The 18,914-nt window shown below is 44.0% G+C and overlaps 6 protein-coding genes across 6 annotated transcripts; 3 read left to right on the top strand and 3 right to left on the bottom strand.

The window, feature by feature from the left end:
- Positions 1 to 64: 64 nt before the first annotated feature.
- On the top strand, positions 65 to 8,501 carry K450DRAFT_260316 (uncharacterized protein). The gene is made up of 11 exons (XM_051592142.1): positions 65 to 1,113; positions 1,177 to 2,002; positions 2,078 to 2,448; positions 2,507 to 4,125; positions 4,192 to 4,269; positions 4,336 to 6,197; positions 6,270 to 6,410; positions 6,506 to 6,709; positions 6,797 to 6,815; positions 6,901 to 8,123; positions 8,193 to 8,501. The coding sequence occupies exons 1-11, from the start codon at positions 430 to 432 to the stop codon at positions 8,363 to 8,365; spliced, it is 7,200 nt and encodes a 2,399-aa protein (XP_051440756.1). The 5' UTR covers positions 65 to 429; the 3' UTR covers positions 8,366 to 8,501.
- A 24-nt stretch (positions 8,502 to 8,525) lies between these two features.
- Positions 8,526 to 9,846, bottom strand: K450DRAFT_260312 (uncharacterized protein). The gene has a single exon (XM_051592141.1). The coding sequence runs from the start codon at positions 9,759 to 9,761 to the stop codon at positions 8,637 to 8,639; it is 1,125 nt and encodes a 374-aa protein (XP_051440755.1). The 5' UTR covers positions 9,762 to 9,846; the 3' UTR covers positions 8,526 to 8,636.
- Positions 9,847 to 10,261: 415 nt separating this feature from the next.
- Positions 10,262 to 10,919, bottom strand: K450DRAFT_266886 (uncharacterized protein; the record flags this gene model as incomplete). Its single annotated transcript, XM_051592817.1, has 3 exons — positions 10,262 to 10,292; positions 10,355 to 10,456; positions 10,522 to 10,919. 3 exons carry the CDS (start codon positions 10,917 to 10,919, stop codon positions 10,262 to 10,264), a joined length of 531 nt encoding a protein of 176 aa, XP_051440754.1.
- A 1,493-nt stretch (positions 10,920 to 12,412) lies between these two features.
- Positions 12,413 to 13,714, top strand: K450DRAFT_260297 (uncharacterized protein). The gene is made up of 4 exons (XM_051592140.1): positions 12,413 to 12,915; positions 12,988 to 13,111; positions 13,209 to 13,253; positions 13,338 to 13,714. The coding sequence occupies exons 1-4, from the start codon at positions 12,854 to 12,856 to the stop codon at positions 13,704 to 13,706; spliced, it is 600 nt and encodes a 199-aa protein (XP_051440753.1). The 5' UTR covers positions 12,413 to 12,853; the 3' UTR covers positions 13,707 to 13,714.
- Positions 13,715 to 13,882: 168 nt separating this feature from the next.
- On the bottom strand, positions 13,883 to 15,628 carry K450DRAFT_260285 (uncharacterized protein). The gene is made up of 8 exons (XM_051592139.1): positions 15,417 to 15,628; positions 15,299 to 15,336; positions 14,941 to 15,236; positions 14,773 to 14,873; positions 14,618 to 14,701; positions 14,411 to 14,545; positions 14,185 to 14,330; positions 13,883 to 14,113 (listed from the first exon to the last, which is right to left on the bottom strand). Exons 1-8 carry the CDS (start codon positions 15,595 to 15,597, stop codon positions 14,060 to 14,062), a joined length of 1,035 nt encoding a protein of 344 aa, XP_051440752.1. The 5' UTR covers positions 15,598 to 15,628; the 3' UTR covers positions 13,883 to 14,059.
- K450DRAFT_260281 (uncharacterized protein) lies at positions 15,417 to 18,816 on the top strand. The gene is made up of 2 exons (XM_051592138.1): positions 15,417 to 15,857; positions 16,028 to 18,816. Exons 1-2 carry the CDS (start codon positions 15,754 to 15,756, stop codon positions 18,732 to 18,734), a joined length of 2,811 nt encoding a protein of 936 aa, XP_051440751.1. The 5' UTR covers positions 15,417 to 15,753; the 3' UTR covers positions 18,735 to 18,816.
- The last annotated feature ends 98 nt before the right edge of the window (positions 18,817 to 18,914 follow it).

Below are 18,914 nucleotides of genomic sequence, written 5' to 3'. Positions count from 1 at the left end.
CATGGCATTTGTCAAAAAATACATTGGCAAAGTCAATACATTGGGCTGCTTTTCATCGGCTTGATGATGAGGAGAAAACTATGGCGATTGCCTCCCTCAAGCTCGATTTGGCTGATCATCCTTTACTACAGCCGGTTTTAATTTTGTATGGAATGGAATTTCCTCGACTTTACTCTTTACTTCTTTTTGGATCTTTTTACTGGGGGGTTTTGACATTACCTACGATTTTATTGCCATCGTCTAGCAATACCTTGGTGGATTACAAAATATTGTGGAGACCTACCCCAGGGTGCCCAAAAAAATTTGTCGGTTTTATCTGTACAATTTCCCCAATATACATTTTCCGTCTTCTACATTCCCATTCCCATTTCTTGTACACTCACTCTTACAGCTCACATTGCCTGGTCGAAGCCACAGCATTCATATTGAATGAAATCTCGACCTTCGCTATCACTTGCTGGAATGCTACCTGATAGCTCAAAGGCTGTGTATCAAGAAAATGACGCTGTCGATTTCGACATTGCCATCAACGGCTACACCGACATCCAGCCTCATGGCCTAATGGCCTCCCGCTTAGCTGGAGATGCACGACTATACACTGCCATTTCGACCAAGTTAAATCAAAGAGTCGTCGTAAAAGAGTGTGACGCTAATCTTTACGATATGACCAAATTACGCCATGAATATAACTTGTTGATGAGCTTACCTGAAGATGCTCCTGCGATTTTGAAGCCGCTGGCACTTGAATCATCTTCAAGAGGCTTGATGGTGATATTTCCAAAGCAAGAAGGAAGGTTAACACTAAGGGAATTGTACCTAGAAGGACTACCTAAGCGAAACGTGCCCATCGCTGCCCCTGTTATGCCCCTGGACAAATTTTTGGATATGGCATCTCAAATAGCTTCCTCACTTGTGTGTATCCATGAACTCTCGATTGTTCACCGCAACATATCTCCCGGAGCTCTGTCTTGTGATAACAGTAACCGAGCAGCCCTGCACAATTTCACTTTAGCCAGCCGGCTGACAACCGAAGTGACATCATTCAGCAAATCCAATGCAAAAATTCTGGAAGGGAATCTACTGTATATGTCACCGGAGAGTACCGGCCGAATGGTAATAGATTGTTGCGAAGTACGGACGATCATGATGGTTTATTGATTTATACTCTATTTACAGAACCGGACGATAGATACGCGCTCCGACTTTTATTCCTTAGGTGCAACGTTCTACCACCTTTTGACCGGCCTGCCTCCGTTCGACACCAATGACCCTGTCGAACTAATCCACCAACACATTGTACAACCACCCACACCACCACACGCAATCGTTCCATCTATACCCACTCCCGTCTCCGATGTCATTTTGAAAATGATGTCCAAAACACCTGAAGACCGATATCAAAGCGCCAAAGGCCTTAAAAGAGATATTGAAATATTAATAGCGCGGAATCGTAATAACGACTGGCACAACTTCGTCGCTGGAGAAGTAGATCGAAATTCTCAATTTATATTACCACAGACGTTATTCGGAAGATCAAAAGAGCGGGGCGTGATCCTTTCGGCGTTTGAACATGCTAAAGAGGCGGGCGGCTCTCACCTGCTAATCGTCAAAGGCTATTCCGGGGTTGGCAAAACGTCTCTAGTCAATGAAATTCAGCGCCCTGTCATAAAAGCCAAAAGCTATATTGCTGCCTCTAAATTCGACCAATTTGGACGCGACATTCCATTTGTGTCCATGATCCAAGCCTTTCGAGACCTTATTCGCCAACTTCTATCAGAACCATTATCAGAATTGGAAAATTGGCGCAAATCAATACAAAACGCTGTTGGAAACAACGGACGTGTCATTACAGATGTTATGCCAGATGTAGAGACCATCATTGGACCACAGCCGGCTATTCCACTGCTTGGCCCAACCGAATCGGAAGCCCGATTTACCAATATCTTCCAGCGCTTTGTCAGTGTGTTTGGACGCCCCAATCGCCCTCTTGTTCTCTTTCTAGGTATTCATCATTTGTTTAAATATGTACGATCACTTCTTTTGTTACTTACACACGGTCTAAATTGTTATCTTTTAGATGATCTACAATGGTCTTCCAAAACCGAACTCAACTTGATTCGCAAAATCCTTTGTAGTCCAGAGAAGCAACATCTATTGCTTATTGGCGCTTTCCGATCAAACGAGGTATTGCCAGGAGATCTTCTTGCCGTCATTTTAGATCAGCTTGAAGAAGATCCAACCGTTAATATGACAACAGTCGCCCTCGGTCCTTTGGATCATGAAAGTGTACGATGTATTGTTTCAACGACGCTTATTGGACATGTCGATCCTATAAAGCATACCCTGATCGAAAGACATCAGTCAAAACAGCCCACAATGCACCATATCCAGGAGCTCACAACACTAATCTATGATAAGACAGAGGGAAATCCCTTCTTTGTATTACAGGTAAGTTGGGACTTGATACCATGACACTTCACAAGCAATTACTTATATTTCTTTATAGCTTCTGAAATCCTTTTACACCAGTGGTGACATATCTTTTGATTACGGCACGAATGCTTGGCAATGGGATATCAAGCAACTGTATACGAAGGAAATCTCGCCAAATGTCATCGATCTGCTCATCAATGTAATGTCTCAGCTGCCTGCGCCAACGAGAAACGTTTTGTTACTGGCATCATGTATTGGAAATAGGTTCACATCAGATCTACTCTCTATCGTGAATCAGAAGGATTTAAGTGCGACAGTCATGGATCTATGGGATAGTTTGGCGGCGAAGCTTGTCATTCCTCTAGATTCAAATTACAAGGTTCCTATGGCTTTCTTTGAAGAGCATCTGGAGTCCATCGATCAACACTTGCAGCTGGCTGAGAATGCAGTCATGGATAGCAAAGATGAAATGTTTCATCACTCACCGTCAATGATGTCTTCTATCGATGAGTCTGTGAGGTCAAAACATATTCTTTATCGCTTAACTCTCGACAGTGAAACGACAAGAATATCCAAAGAACCCATTGTGATACATTTCAAATTTTTGCACGACCGTGTTCAACAAGCCGCGTATAGTCTTATTCCTGAGAAGGATCGCCATAAGACGCATTTACAAATCGGAAGACTTATGTTACAGTATGCCGACAATCAAGCACAAACCGAAGAAAGCACTATGTCCGACGAAGAGCTTTTTAATAGATCTCGACAAGGTTTCTTTCAGCTCACGTCTTACTTGGATCGCAACATCTTTAACATTACCAATCAACTTAATGCCGGATCTGACTTATTGAAAAAGCTACCAAACAATGGAGATGAAATACGTCGGTTGATATCACTCAACCTTCGGGCTGGCTTGATTGCACAGCAAGCTACCGCTTACGATGCAAGTGTAAAGTATTTTCGACATGCCATCGATCTTTTGGATGACAGCTCTTGGGAAACCAACTATAGTACCACTTACTTTGTCCATTTCGGTCTTGCTGATGCTTTGTATCATGCCACTGCATTTAAGGAGGCACTCCATTGGTTTACCACCGCCTTAAATCAATGCCGGTTTGCAAAGGATAAGGCTCAACTTTACCACGGTTTACTTAAATGCCACATGGGAGACGGCCAAACATCCGAATCTATCGACTGTGTCCTGGAAGGGTTACAGATCCTAGGCTATGAACTACCGTCTACACCGGAAAGTATGGAATCATACTGCGCTACTATCTCGCACCGCATTGAAAGCATGAATGTTGAGGAAATTCGCAGCATGGCAAATCTAACACTCACCAAAGATGTCTTACATCTTGCGACCATTCGCATTCTTGTTAGTTCTATACCGCCTGTCTACTTTTCGCGACCAGAATTGTTGCCCTATATCATCTTAACCGGCTTAAATGCGACTTTGGATAACAATGTGGTACCAGAAGTAACATATATCTACACTCTTTATGGCTTATTGACAATTGGTACAGCCATGAACAAGTTTACGACACCGGAAGAGCTAGCCAATGTTATTGTCATCGCCTACGAATGGGGAAAACTTGCCGTTACCTCACTCGAAAAATACGAAAGAACTCTTGTGGAGTGCGCTACTTTGAAAGTATACGCTTCACATGTACAATGTTGGAACGAACCACTAGCGTAAGTGCTAAAGAATGAGAATTGCTGTCGTGGTAGATCATCCTAAAAAACCCCCGTTACCTCTAGTAATACCTATGCTACTTTTGAGCAATCTATTGAGGAAGGCATCTCTACCATGAACGGTGAATATGTCGGCTACGGCTGGTAAGTGTTGGATGAACAATTTGATATTTTAAAGTAAAATTACATCACTCATCACTATCACCCTAGCGTTGAACAATGCATGTATATGTTCTTCGCAAGTGAAGCTTTGGAAGGCATTTCTGACAGATGTGCTCGATACAAAGTCATCATGGAACGTTTCCGTCAGGAAGTCGGAAATGCATATCTACGAGTCGGATATCAAACGATTTTGAATCTTATGAATCGCGGCAATCCCAACCCATGCGACCTGATTGGCCAAGTATATACAGATTCCTATCATCAAATAGTACAATCCAACAACCTAATCTTGAACGCCTTTTGTTACGACTTGTTCAACTTGATATTGGTGACCACTTTCCGTAAAAAAGAAGAAGCGTTGAAGTTCAGTCGTTCGGGATTCTCCTCTATTGATGGAGCTATTGGATTACTGCATACGGCCATGTTTTACGTATTCAGCTCCATATCGTTTCTAGAAAACTGGAGTCAAATAACAGAACAGGAACGACAACGGGTTACAGATGCTATCCAACGCTGTAAAGGGTGGGCTATCAATGCGCCACAATTCTTTGAGCACAAACTCGCCTTACTTCAAGCACTCCACTCTGAATTTGCCGAAGACAATTTCCTTTGCGCTGTTGATTTATTTGACGCTGCTATTGATGGCGCAAAGAAACATGGATTCATACAGATCACGGCTCTTGCCTGCGAATTGGCTGCAGAATTCTACATGCGACGTGGAAAGCAACGCATTGCCAATGACTATTTGCTCGAATCTTACTACAACTATGTTCGATGGGGTGCTGAGGCTAAAGCCAAGGATATGGCAATGCGGTATCCAAGCACAATTGGCAAACACAGGCGTGAGAAGGCTATCGGCAGTGGTGATCAAAGTGGTCATTCTTTAGGATCGATGCTACCCATCAGTCCTGCCACTTCAGGCTCACGAAATAGGGTCTCTGAATCGGCCAATCCGTTTGAAGCATTGGATAACTCTTTTGTCAACCGTGAACGGCCGACAGCGAGCACTTCAGGCGGCGAAATTGTTGGCACGCAAATGGACAATATACCACCTATCTTTGAGGACACTAGCCCGATGTCAACAAATGACACTGTATCAGCTATCACTTCTCTATCTACTAGTCAATCCTATATTTTTGGCGAATCTAATACTATTACCAGCCTTGATCTGGATACCGTGATGCAGGCTTCCCTTGTGCTCTCCGAAGAAATTGTGCTGGACACATTATTGGAGAAATTAATGCACATCTTGCTACAAACTGCTAGCGCTGAGCGAGTAGTCCTACTCTTGGAAAAACAAAAAAAGCTGTTTGTGGAGGCGTCGGCTTGCCACTCTGACAAACGCCAAGTCACTTTAGCTGACTCTCTGTTGCCTCTGGAAGATTGTCGAGAGACTCTGCCAGTATCTATCGTTTACTACGTTGTGAACACCAAGCAAACGGTTATAAATGATACCAACCAGCCTAATTCTCTATTTCAAGCCGATGACTACATTTTAGCAAAAAATCCAAAGAGCATCATGTGCATTCCCATTACGCACCAAGGATTGCTAATTGGCGTGTTGTACCTTGAAAATACTCAGGTTTACAACGGCTTTACACAAGAAAGAAGGGATATTTTGCAGTTGCTTTCGTCACAAGCAGCCATTTCCATTCAAAAAGCTCGTCTGTATAAAGATTTGAATGATGCAAATGAAAACTTGACCAAGAGCCATGAGCAAATCAAGGAATACAGCATCGATTTGGAACATAAAGTCAATGAACGAACCATCGAACTGCAAGAGAAAAATCGTCGATTGGAACTTGAAATCGAAAATAGGAAGAAGGCTGAACAGGAAATGAGAGTAGCAAAAGAGCAAGCTGAACAAGCGACGCAGATGAAGAATCTCTTCCTCGCCAACATGAGTCATGGTAAGCTTTTGCTTTTCAATAGTAAACAGCTGTTTGTCGATGTAAGCAGCGGAACTAACGTATAGTATCTAGAAATTCGCACACCGTTCAATGCCGTTATCGGAATGACGCATTTACTTCAAGATACAGAGCTGGACACTCAACAAATGGACTATACTGAAACGATTCGAAACAGTAGCGAAGAACTTTTAAACATCATCAATGACATTCTTGGTACGCAAATCGTTTTCTACGCTGTAACATTTGTGGTTTTTTTTATTATGTATTCAGATAATTCATCATCTGACTCGTTTTGTTCTTTATTCCAGACTTCACCAAAATCGAGACCGACAAACTGGACCTAGAATGTCATCCCTTCTCACTCCGCTCTTGTGCGGAAAGTGTCATGGATGTTGTTTCAGCGAAAGCCGCTAGCAAAGGGATTGAAATTGTCTTTTGGAACCAGGATGGTGATCAAGTGAATGACTGGATTCTCGGTGATTCTACTCGGTTTCGACAGATTGTCATTAATTGTAAGTAGACTGTTTGAAATGGCATAGGTATTGAAAGTGATTGATCACTGACTAACTAGCTATCTGATCGTCTCTTTTCATCTGTAGTACTAAGTAATGCTGTCAAGTAAGTAACGCAATGACGACTAGGTGGCATAAATGTATATTAAAAAAAATGGATTGTCTAATCGAATTTTTTTTTCAACGTTCAGGTTCACTGACCACGGCCAGGTCATCATCACTGTCAAATTGTATACTAAGGAAGAAGGCCTGCAATTACAAAACAGTGGTGTAGCCAAGGCTTCCGGAGCTGGGATGTCCAGTACAGGTGAAACGAGCATTCCATTCCCTACTCCACCAACACATATGTTACACGTTAGTGTTTCCGACACTGGCATCGGTATACCTCCTGATCGATTCTTCAGACTTTTCAAGCTGTTCAGTCAAATTGATAATAGTACTACTCGCATTCATGGTGGCACCGGATTGGGTCTGAGCATTGCCGAGAGACTCTCAGCTACGATGGGCGGTTACATGTGGGTCGAAAGCAAAGGTACCAACCAAGGCTCAACATTCCATTTCACCATTCAAACAACACCTCAGCCGTCGCAAGAATCACCGGATGTAGAAGCTTTGATCAAACTGAGACAATATGGACTTCACTGCCTAATCGTAGATAGCAATGAGGTCACCCGAGATGTATTGAGAACGTTGATTGAAGCCCTGGGTGTTCATGTTCATGTGGCAACCACCTTCCAGGACGCGACTGCTCTGCTCATTCAGTTCAACATCCGAGTCCTGCTCATCGATGCAAGAGTTGGAGCCAAGAATGCTGCCAATGCCGATATCAAAGTAGCCGATCTCGAAGGCATCCGACTTTTAAGTAGAATTCGCAAATGGGAAAGCGAGAATAAGCGAGTAGCGGCGGAGGCGATCATGATGACACCGTTAGGAGTTCGATTGTCGGCCACGGCTATGGAAGGACGTCGTATCGGCACAGTGTGTAACAAACCTGTGAGACGAAGCCGCCTTATTACTGCCTTACTGGACGCATTCTCTGCTTTGGTGGCTGGAACGAAACAATCAATCTCTGATGGCCGGCCAAGACGATTGACGCCTTCCATAGACGCTGTAAAGAGACCTTCTGTCATTCCCAAAAATATCTCTAACCGTACTGGACTACTCAAAATCTTGGTGGCCGAAGACAACATCATTAATCAAAAAGTCATCGTTCAGCTCCTTAAGCGAATGGGATTTACTACCGATATTGCAAATGATGGCGCGGAAGCATTGGATATGATGGAAGCTACGACGTATGACATTGTCTTCTTGGATTTGAATATGCCAAAGAAGGATGGGTTGACCGTTGCGAGAGAGGCTTGTGAAAAATATCCACCTGATGTGCGCCCTACATTAGTCGCTATGACGGCTAACGGTAAGTTTACATGCCACTACATAGCCAATAGTTATACCCGTTGCTAACTAACTCATCCATCATCATTAGCTATGAGAGGAGATAGGGAACAATGTCTGCAAGCTGGCTGTAAAGACTATATCGCCAAACCTATCCTCATACCTGAGCTTTCTCGCGTACTTGAAAGCTGCTCAAAGCATACCGCTGATGAAGAAAGCATACCACCCTCGGATCACCGCTCCAAGCGTCAAAAATTGACCTAATGATCCCTGCGAATCCATTATAGATTTTTAATTTCATGACATGTAACATATAACCTTTCGATAACCCCAATTGAAAAATTTGATGAGATCTTATCTCATATTAATGATATCATACGGCTTTTATATTTTGGAGTTTTTTGCTGTTGTATTGTATCGAAGCGAGAGACGAGGCAAATACGCAGTATTCGCTTTGAAATATATACATTAGGATAGGAGAAATCTCTAGACGAAATAGCATCATACAATTCTTTAAACAGCATAGCCATTTCGCTTAATGACCAGTGGTGGGCAAACCGACGTACACTAACAAAAAAAAAAAAAGGTATGAGCACATGCATGTTACACAATCCGAAATATTCTTAAATAAGAGAATTGTTTGCTTTGCGAACTTACCCTTGAAACTATCGTAAATGAGCCACTGCAAGGCAGTCAAGGTACCGATCATGACGATACGTTGGCTCAATCCACGCCACAGTCCCTTCCAGCCGAGCTCTTGAATCAAAGCTCCTACACCAGGCGAATTTCCAGACTTAGCTTGGTTGTTCAATTTAGACACCAAAACGTCAGCGGGGTGAGAAACAGCAGCACAGAAGACACCAGCAATGTAACCGCCGGCAAAACTGACTTCCAACTGTTGGAACTTGTTATACGATGATTTGGGCTTGCTCAAGAAATTGCTGTAGATGAGCTCGACAACACGTTCAAAACTGGCAAACTTCATCATAGTGTATGGGATTTGTCTTCCCCAAAGTGGAACGAGGCCACGGTAAAAACCACCCAATCCTTCAGCTGCCTTGAGCTTAGCAAAACCTTCTCTCGTGGTAGCAGCAAATGGTGGAATGGAAGTTTGCATGCGGACTTTGAGAGCTTCCATAGGACAGAGGGCAATATCAGCCAGGAATTCGGCAGACGCGGAGGCAGCTAGATACAATGCGGTACGATACTTATGAGCAGCTTCCTCACCAGCAATCTGACCATACTGGTATTTGAAGAACTCGTAGAAACCGTACTTTCCAGTTCCCTGCATTGAATAACCGATGGCAGTGGGACCTACACCAGTGAAGATGCCTCTGAAGCCTTCGGCCTTGTAAATCTTGGACCATCCATCAAAAGTACCTTTGTAGACACCAGGCTGCACTTGGCCACGGCACTTGACAAGGTCAAGAGGTGTCACTAGAGCGTGAGTGGGACCGCAAGCCAAAGCACCTCCCAAGGCACAGGTCAGGAAATAGTTTGTAGTATACAATTCAATGGGAGCAGAAGCTACAAAGGCCTTTTCATTGATCGAAGCGGCAATGAAGCGAGCGGGAGATACACGCTGGCTTTGCTTCTTATTAGGACTCAGCGGCGAGGAGATGACAGCGGAAGCCACTTCTCTTGATGGGAACAAAGACATAGGAAAATTATTTTATGAGGGAAAGAAAGATATTCGAGTAAGATGACTGTGATAGATAGATAGCTCTTTTTATATGTGGTATTTTGATAACCAGGTCAGGTATCTAACACCCATGACGACATGCTCTGCATTTTACCGGCGGAGAAATTCGGCTCTGCCTGAGTCAAATTTGGTTCTGGAAAAAGAAATCACCCGCAGAATCATCCTCACTTGCCCGACTGCTTCTATTTGAATTATCTCGCGCAATCATATCTAATTCTATTAAAGTACAGCGGTACCTTTGGACGAAGGCTAATGATATAAGAACGATATCTAAAGCGGTGGCATTGGTGTTGAGAGTAATGAAATACATGTAAGAGGGATAGTTGAAAGAAGGTGTCTAAAGGGTCGGGTCAAATCAGAAAGGGGAGGGGGTCTATACAGGTAATAGTGTGTCCATCTAATGTCTGGGAAATTATTGGGTGAGGCAGCCCACTAAGGTAAAGGAAGTGGTTTGCATCTTATGTCTTGGCCATAGAGTTGACGGCGCACCTAATGCCAGGCATCATGTTAGTGGCAGCAAGCATGAGCGTCATACCCATGTCATAACTTACATCCAAATTCGCGTCTTGTATATTTTGAACAAGTCGCGCACCAGTTCACGAAAATCAATCCGTCGGTCCGCCACGAAGTAAAATGTGAGCTTACGTCGATCCCTAAGCAATAGAAAGAAAGAATCAATCAACCATAACAAGTAAACTCGTGTTGGCTAATCCCTTACCATTGATATTCAGCATCAACCACTTCCATGGGTAGTTTCTTTTGTCTCACTTTGTTCTGGCATAGTAATCTCGCCTTCGTTTCATCTTCACCTTTGTTTACAAGTGATGTTATTTCGTTTGGTTGGGCTAAGCGATAGATTCGCTTGGGGTGAATGTCTTTGCGCTGGACACTGGAGCCTGAAGATGGGTCGTTATCCGCGACCATTTGCTGCTCGAATTGTTGTTGAGCTTGAAGCATGGACACTTGTTGGGTAGTCAAGTTATCGACTGTCACCTTGCCCAAATCCTTGCCTCGGTCAGCTTCTACAATCACTAAGTCGCCAGTTTGGATGACCACATTACCAGTTGGGTCATCCACGTAGAATATATCAGTCCTGCCGGCCTTGAACTCAACCATGTACAATTGTCGGTGCCCTTGAAGTTGGTGTAATGGGACGCCTTTTCCTACCTCTCCTGTATGCTGTCGTGGCTGTGAATCATCCGCTAAGCCGCCTTCAGGTATAGAGGTGGTTTCCAGGTTGAGCTTCTTCATGGCATCATTTAAACCTGTTTGTAGATTGGCTCCAATTGCTTCAGTCGATATCGATTGTCTTCTATGTTCAATCCTATCCATTGGACTATAAAGACGAAAATGGTGGCGTGGGAGGGAATGATAAGCTATCAGTTCGGTTCAAAAAGACGACAAATGAAGCTTACCCAATAGCGGTGACGGATTCCTTAGACGGGCCAGACATCTCAGGAACATCCGTGGCAAAAGAAAATCGACGTTGGGGTCGAAGCATGGCTAGCGGCTCCTTAGATCCCGCAGGCACAGTAAAAAGTGGATTAACATCAAATGTAGGTGAGCCAATAACAGAAGGTCGACGTGAACCATTTCCAAGCGTTGGTGGTTGGTCATTGACGTATGGTTCAGATACACGTGGAGAGTGAAACGGGTGATTGAGCTGGTTCATGTACGCTAGCTCAGAAGACGAGAGCAATCCAAAGGCAGCACCTGAAGACTTGGACCTAGCTCGAAATCTCGCAGCACTGAAATCGTCGTCCTCTTCTTCTTCGCTCATAGGTGCTAGAGAAGATTGAAATGCGTTGGGAAATCTTGAGGTAGACATCTTCATCTGATCGTCACTATTTTCCTCAAAAGCGAGTCCTGGGTTACTCTGGCCAACCGAAAATGAAGAGCTGCGCTTTTCTCTATAAATGGGATCTTGCGATACGTCCGGTACCATCGGTGCAGATCGCAAATCCTCACCACCAAATCCTCTACCAAAACCGTTATCAAGTGGCAACGAGTGCTTGCGAACATGAGTGTTGGCAGATGGCTCAGAAACCTGGTTATCGGACCACATCGATGATCTTGACCACTGAAATGGACTGAATGAACCCCAACTTGGATCGGTAGCAACCGAAGATCTTCGAAATGCGTTTGGAGGTGTCATACTGGGAGACTGGAAACGATTGGGATTAAAGTCAAGGTCATTGGCGGCTGAAAAACTTTGAGTGCGAGGAGTTGGTAGTCCAGTAGAATCGTCAAAATCGCTATCTTTGCTATTCATGTACGAGAACAAAGGCATGCTGCCTTTACGCGGAGGGCTACCTACAATCTTCCAACTGTTATCAGCAGCGGAAGACGGTAAAGAAGGAGTTTGAATCGGTTTTGAATTAGGTGAAGAGCCAGCGGAGCCATCGTTGATCTGGGTGTTAGAAGACGCTTCTGGTGATGCCTTTTGCTGCTTGAAAGGCGCAGTAAGTAAATATTAACCGAGAAAACCAAAAAACAGAGAAGTAGCGTATGTGCTTACCAATTCCTGAGATGATTGAGGCAAGTGGTGAATCTGAAAAAGAAAGCATTATAGGTATCAGGAACTTGGGGGTGAATGAGACACAGTAACGAGGAACAGAAGGTTTTACTTGTTGTTGATCCATTAACTGCGATTATGGATTTGGTCAAATTGTAAAAAAAGGGGTAAGACGTTCTGGATGAAGTAACGTTGGCAGTTTAGAGCCAAGCTCTGTTAAAGATAGGGGAGTAGTTAAAGTGAGTGAGTGTGTAGCTGAGCGAGAAGTCGGGTGGTCAAAACGAACCTACGTTGGCGATGATGAGGTAAGAGATGGAGGAAGAGAGCAGTAAATGGAATGGAGAAAACTGGGAGGAAAAAATAATGATTCAGGAAAAAGGGCGTTCAGTCGAATGTCAGAAGGCTGTCTAGCATTTATTAAAGTGTCGAAGGTTGGAGCAGCAACGTCAGCGAGGTTTTTTTTTTTTTTACTCGTTTCCATCCCCTCCACATTACATCTCCTATAATCCCGCAGTCTGTTCTCACCTTCTCGCAAATGAATATCAACACCGCTGGCACAGCTGCAACTATTCTCAAAGATGAGATTGTTTATAAACGGTAACGTTATCACTTGACTTGACAACCTACTTATGCACCCAACTCTGAAACATCAGCCAATAAACGTTCAAGGTACATCACAGTATGGCAACGTACAACTCGATTCGAGGATGGTCGCGAGATTCAGTGGGATGTCGTAGGCCACGACTCTCCGCTTCCAACTTTCGTCACTGTTTTTACCTTTGATACAAATACCGTGAGTAGTTGTTCTGCATGCGTATTGCCTGATACGGGGAAATTCTATAAACTCTCGACAGCAACACCAAACTCATATACATTTTCATGTTTAATAGAAAACAACGTGCATATTGAAAGAATATGTACAAGGTTCCAACGAAGTGGTAATTGGCATGATAGCAGTCGCCCCATACTTCTGACTTCGCGTAATGATACTTATACATTTTTCGCTTTATTTTGCTTAGAAATACACTTGTACCGCAGGCTCTTTCGATCGCCGAAAGCATCAAAGCCTAGAGGAAGCAGCACAGCATGAGTTGTCGGAAGAAGCACAATTGACTGGAGGTCATATGATCAACTTATGTCCTTCTTCCCAGCCAGAGGGAATCTCTGAACTCAAGTGGGGAAAAAACCGCTTTGTACCATACATATGCATCAATCCAACTTTAGACACCAACCCCAAACCACGAGACGCAGAGGAATACATGGAGGTTGTGCGGGATGTCTCGATAGACGACTTTACTCAAATGGTCATGAGAGGCGAAGTAATGCTTCCCAGTGTTCAGACTGGCTGGATGGCTATAGAATGGCTCAAAGAAAATAAATACATCTGAGAACCCCGCAGTGGCTCATGTTACTAAGGCACATCCATCAAATTTATAGCTATATTGGCGTAAATAGCAAGCATACTTGCTTGCTGTGACAGGGCCAATGTTTGTTGAGATGTTAATTGGAAACCTTGACTCTGAAGGTTTGGTGAACATCCTTTCCTTTCTCGTTCCACTGCCCACCTGGCTATAACAAATGCCTTGCCTCGCCATATCGTTGTTAGCTCGCGTCAGAACGTCCTCATATCCTTCAAATATGACACTTTTCATTCGCCGAGAGCATTATGTTACTTTCAACATCCCTGTATTTACAAAGTCTATGGTTTTCCTGCGCATAACTGACGTGCTCCATATTAGGATTAATACTCGGTAGGCTTGGTTAACTTGACAAGTTTTTCTAAGCGAGGTAATTCCTACAATAGCAAATTGTTTGAGTACAACTGGAAGATTATAGTCAACCCTAAGCGCCTATGAAGAACCCTACCTTGGTCAATTTTTGTAGCTCTTTTTGTAAGTTCGTCTTGCTTGCACGCTGGGATTTGACTGTATCAATTTTTTCCATGTAGGAGTCGAGGTCATCTTCAACAGCCTCTTTACTGGCGATTTGTCTCTTCTCTTCCTCTTCTTCATCTGTTGTTGAACATGATGTTAATACCAGTTTCTCAATTTGCACGTATTAAATGTAACAGCGCTCCAACATCCTCCATTACCTTGAAGGCTTTTCAGCTGGTCTTCGATGTCGGCTATGCGCTTTTGCGTCATTTTCTGCTTCTCAATTAATGAGTCGTAAGTTTCGACTTTTTGGGCTTTACCCTTGTTAGTCTTTCTAGATTTGTGCTTTTCAACTGCGTGCGCTCATATGGCGTTAGGTTTAGAGTCACATTCTGCCAACATTCAACGCATAAGCAAGGACTGACCTGCTCCCGTGCGGTCATAATAGCTATCTTCATCACTGTCGTCGCCGTCTCCAAAAAGTCGCTTCATTCTCTCCTTTTGCGCAGCTGGTGCGGATAAAACGCAACAATTAACCACAGAACGAAAATGGTCAGTCCACAATTTTCGCTTAACAAACCTGCTTTCTCTTCCAAACGCTTTTCAGCTGCCTCAATCGCCTTTGGATCATTTTCGTCTACATCTTCCTCATCTTCATCTACTGCATCCTCTGGCAGACCCCTAAATGATAAACACCGTTAATGTTTCGCACATCCCTTTTTTAAGTACTAAGGTGGCAAAGTAATACCATGTAACACCCTGATCCTCATCTTCTTCGACAGGCATTGGTTGCTTTCGTTTAATCAAGATAGAAGTCTTTTTCGTCTCTTCGGGCTCTTCCTCTTCTTCTGTGAACTCTGTATGGAAAATGCATAATCTCGTACTCTCTCCAAACTTGATCTGATCCCCCTCGGCAAGAGGAACATAGCTATGTTTATCCACAGGCTTTTTGTTGATCCTAGTTCCATGGCCGCTCCCTAAATCATACAAAAATGCCTTTCCATCATCATTGAACTGAATGACTGCATGATAGCGCGATATTGACTATATTCGTATCAGTAAGACGTGGCTCTGCCAAATGTGCCATGTTATAAAATTACACTCACCGGGTGCTCAAGTTCTAAATCACACAGAGGTAACCGACCTAGAAAAACAGTTTTCACATTAAACTTCTTTCTGTTCTTTCCACTTTTCTACTCTCATTCTCCATGTAACAATACTTACCAACGGTTATGAATTCTCGGGCGGGACCATCAAATTCTTGAACTACGGTTCCATTCTTCAGAATTTCAAAAGAGTACTTTAGTTTCGCGGCAGAACTCCAGTCTGGTTTGTTATATGCGAGCGCTGGGCCTTGCGGAGGTGGCTTCGGTGTTGGGGCACTAGGCACTGCGAATTCGGACATGGATTCGTGAACAGAAAAAAAGTAGGCGTAAGGTGGGGCAGCGTGGTGCCGTGACTTGCCCTTTTCCAGCTGGCTACGAGATTGAGTCAAAAAGGTGCCCAATCCGGAACCTAAAAAAACTGATTCTTTCGCTGTAGTGACTAAACCTCCTTCCTAATGGATTCTCTACCAGACGAGATTCTGTTTAGAATCCTGAGAACTTTACCTTCAGATCCTCTCAGCTTATGTCGCATTGCCCAAGTGAACAGACGCTTTAAAAGGTATAGCCATTCAAAAGAAAATGATCCTTTGCAACTTTTAGTATCCATTCCATTTGGAAAAGAATAAGGGCAAATGGTTGAGCAGCCCTTCCTTTACTATGCAAGCCTCCCCTTTCTTAGCTCGATTCACCGTCATTCTAACCAGACAATACACCCATTCTTCTATATAGGATTGCGGACGACCCAAAGCTTTGGTACAACCTTTTTATTCGATGCTACCCGGTATGGGCCAGCACAGTTCAGTACTCCAGCCGATACGGTGTATCTATCAACTGGAAGCAATTTGTTCTACAAATTCGTAAACAGCAGAAGAATGCAAAGTCATTCGACTTTAAGCTTGTCGATGAACGACCTCTTGACGTTCGCTCAGAGGCAAGCGGCACTAGTGACCTTAGCAGAAAACGAAAACTCAGCCACCCTGATATCGAAGAACCTGCTCAAGATATCCCATCTGCAAACAGCAGTGATGTTGAAGAAACCCCTCCTCAGACTAAGCATGCCAAATTAAAGGTCTTACAGTCCGAACTGCCCGAAAGACCAGCGTCTGTCCAACTGCCTATGTCATCAAGGTCATCTTCATCGCCACCGTCAGAAGAGCCCTATAGACCTACACGTCGGCGGTCCTTTCCAAATATCACATGGGGCCAGGAAACAAGCTCTTTCAACATTTCTTCAGATAATACCCCTCCTCCTCCAACCTCGTTGCATCGGGGACCGCTTACTTCCAGTCCAGCGGTGGCCGAAGCATCAGATACCCCTCGAACTTCAGTCTCCGACTGGAACAGTCATAGAGAACTTGAAATCGAACCACCCTTCCGAATACAGGATCCCTTGGTGGTTGATATCGATAGGGTGACTGGAACTGGAATCGTTGCCACTGGAAAACACAGGAAAGAAAGGATAGACGTCGAAAATTTATCTTTACATGAACGACGATCAGAGCATAAAATCCTCTTTTGGCACTATCCCTCTTGGAATCTCGTTAGAGAATTCGACCTCAGTTTTGCACCAGCCGAAATGTCTTGTCAAATAACAGGCATTCAGTCCATACGAATGAGCTCTGGAAATGGAAAAGATGACAAGATGCGACTATTTACAGTGGCTGTTGGTGTACCGTTATTCCCAAACGAGGAGGAAGAAGATGAAGGCGATAGCGAGCGAGTCGATGCTTGGCAAGTCATACTCATTTATCGTCTATTTGACGATGGATCGACGCAATGCATGGCTAATTTGAATGTGGATAATATGTTCCTTGGACGAGAGATTTTTTTCTTTTCCGACTATTCATGGATGCGCTCTAACGATGGAGACGATGCTGACGTACAAGAAACCTGGAATCGCACTGATCACAAACGAGATTCAGTGCAAAGCTGGCTTAAGGCTATAACTACGCCTTCCAATGCCAAGTATGATCCGCAGTACACTGTTTTTATGCTAGCGATTGGTCAGAGTTTACCTCGAATATCCGGTACTGGTATGCTGATTAAAATCGACACTCGCGGCCAACCTGATGCTTTGGATCCATCCACCATGCCTGTCAGATGGGATCGTTCATTACGCCGATTACAACTCGCAAATGATCTAATACCATCCACCGACTCCATACCCATCATCATGTCGGATCATAGGATATCACTCATCAACAGACATAGTACCAGTAGTAGCACCTTGAACCCAGTCATTGTCGCCACCATCAAGCTCGGTCTCAAAATCAGTTGTATGCTACATTTCAAATACCCGCCTCAGTTGAATCACTTGATCGTCACTGGAAGCTTTGACAGCGATGAGCTTGCTATTTATGATTGGCGTTTTGGAGTTCGGGTGGGCAGCCTGCCATGGACTGGCACAGATGAGCCATCTTCAAGTAGACCCGGTCAACCACAGCAACTTTGGCAGCATATCATAGAGCAACCAGAAGAAGGTATGGACGTAGATCACCCTCTCCATAATGACGACCAGCAAGTAGTACCACCTGAAATGGATGCAAATGAAGAGGATCAGCACGAGAACGCAGGTCAACCTTCACAACTTCCCGATATTGTCACACACCACCATATTGAAGAAGAAGAACAATTATGGGAAGTTGATGTGGACGCTGCTAGGCGGCATAGAGATGCACATATTGCGGAGGATGACGAAGCGATGATGGACGAAGCTATTGACGAAATCAATGACGGAAGAGCTGAGATAAAACCTTGGGGACTGGAATCCACTATGGTGCTACCAGTATGCTGGTCATCGTCTCCAGCCCTAAGCAACTCTGTAGACCTGGAATCGAGAGGTTTCCGGCTCATTGCTGTCGGCGATAATCGACAAGACAAGCTCGGGATTAAGGTTTGGGATATCTCTCACTTGTTGAATGTGGACTGGGACCCACTTGATACACAGCAACGGTACGGATCCAAAGATCACTATCCTCCTACGCTAGAAACCTATCAGTTCCGATGGTGGTCAAAGGGCTCACCACAACTGCAAAAACTGGCTTTGGATATGTTGGCAGCTGATGTACCTACGTTACTACCGACTCGACGAAAGGCATCTCATGGTATCAATCTCCCGTACTCACCACCACAAGCTCGACGAGTCATGCTCCTTACACATTCATTCGACAAGGAACATGTTACTTCCGACAATGTCAATATGCCTGTCAAGTACACAGCATATAATGTCTTGTGCACTTCATTATTCCTTCTGACCGAAGAAGGAGAAGTTACGGTCATGGACATCGAGACTGGATCCGTCATCGCCTCTGTTACCAATGCAGCTTCGGGTAGTCAAGACCTGCCTCAGCGGATAAGAGGCATCGATGTTAATGTTATCGCTGGCAAGGAAATTGTCGTTACCAGCCGCGAAGGTCTTTTACGAGGCTCTTTATAGATAGTAGAACAGTCATTGTCACTTCAGCTTATCACGCATTCATGTCATTTTCTTCACGAGATATTATATCTTTTCCTCTAAAAAAAATTTTCTCATACCATCGCCAAATTTATAACGCACATTCTGTCTAATCCTCCTTCTTATTCACAAAGCTGTATTTTTTCATGTTGCTGGATACAT

This window comes from Umbelopsis ramanniana (genome assembly GCF_025399195.1).
Source record: "Umbelopsis ramanniana AG unplaced genomic scaffold K450scaffold_80, whole genome shotgun sequence".
Taxonomy (NCBI): domain Eukaryota; kingdom Fungi; phylum Mucoromycota; class Umbelopsidomycetes; order Umbelopsidales; family Umbelopsidaceae; genus Umbelopsis; species Umbelopsis ramanniana.
The sequence above is the reverse complement of the archived record's forward strand: the minus strand, read 5'-3'. Positions and strand labels throughout refer to the sequence as shown.

Coding starts and splice junctions, on each gene's coding strand:
- K450DRAFT_260281 (XM_051592138.1), top strand. CDS start 15,754: ATGGATTCTCTACCAGACGAGATTCTGTTTAGAATCCTGAGAACTTTA. Junction 15,858..16,027: donor GTGAACAGACGCTTTAAAAG/GTATAGCCATTC, acceptor TCTTCTATATAG/GATTGCGGACGACCCAAAGC.
- K450DRAFT_260297 (XM_051592140.1), top strand. CDS start 12,854: ATGAATATCAACACCGCTGGCACAGCTGCAACTATTCTCAAAGATGAG. Junction 12,916..12,987: donor GATGAGATTGTTTATAAACG/GTAACGTTATCA, acceptor TAAACGTTCAAG/GTACATCACAGTATGGCAAC. Junction 13,112..13,208: donor TTACCTTTGATACAAATACC/GTGAGTAGTTGT, acceptor CATGTTTAATAG/AAAACAACGTGCATATTGAA.
- K450DRAFT_260312 (XM_051592141.1), bottom strand. CDS start 9,761: ATGTCTTTGTTCCCATCAAGAGAAGTGGCTTCCGCTGTCATCTCCTCG.
- K450DRAFT_260285 (XM_051592139.1), bottom strand. CDS start 15,597: ATGTCCGAATTCGCAGTGCCTAGTGCCCCAACACCGAAGCCACCTCCG. Junction 15,337..15,416: donor CCGAGAATTCATAACCGTTG/GTAAGTATTGTT, acceptor CTGTTTTTCTAG/GTCGGTTACCTCTGTGTGAT. Junction 15,237..15,298: donor ATTTAGAACTTGAGCACCCG/GTGAGTGTAATT, acceptor ATACGAATATAG/TCAATATCGCGCTATCATGC.
- K450DRAFT_260316 (XM_051592142.1), top strand. CDS start 430: ATGAAATCTCGACCTTCGCTATCACTTGCTGGAATGCTACCTGATAGC. Junction 6,198..6,269: donor CCTCGCCAACATGAGTCATG/GTAAGCTTTTGC, acceptor TATAGTATCTAG/AAATTCGCACACCGTTCAAT. Junction 6,411..6,505: donor CATCATCAATGACATTCTTG/GTACGCAAATCG, acceptor TCTTTATTCCAG/ACTTCACCAAAATCGAGACC.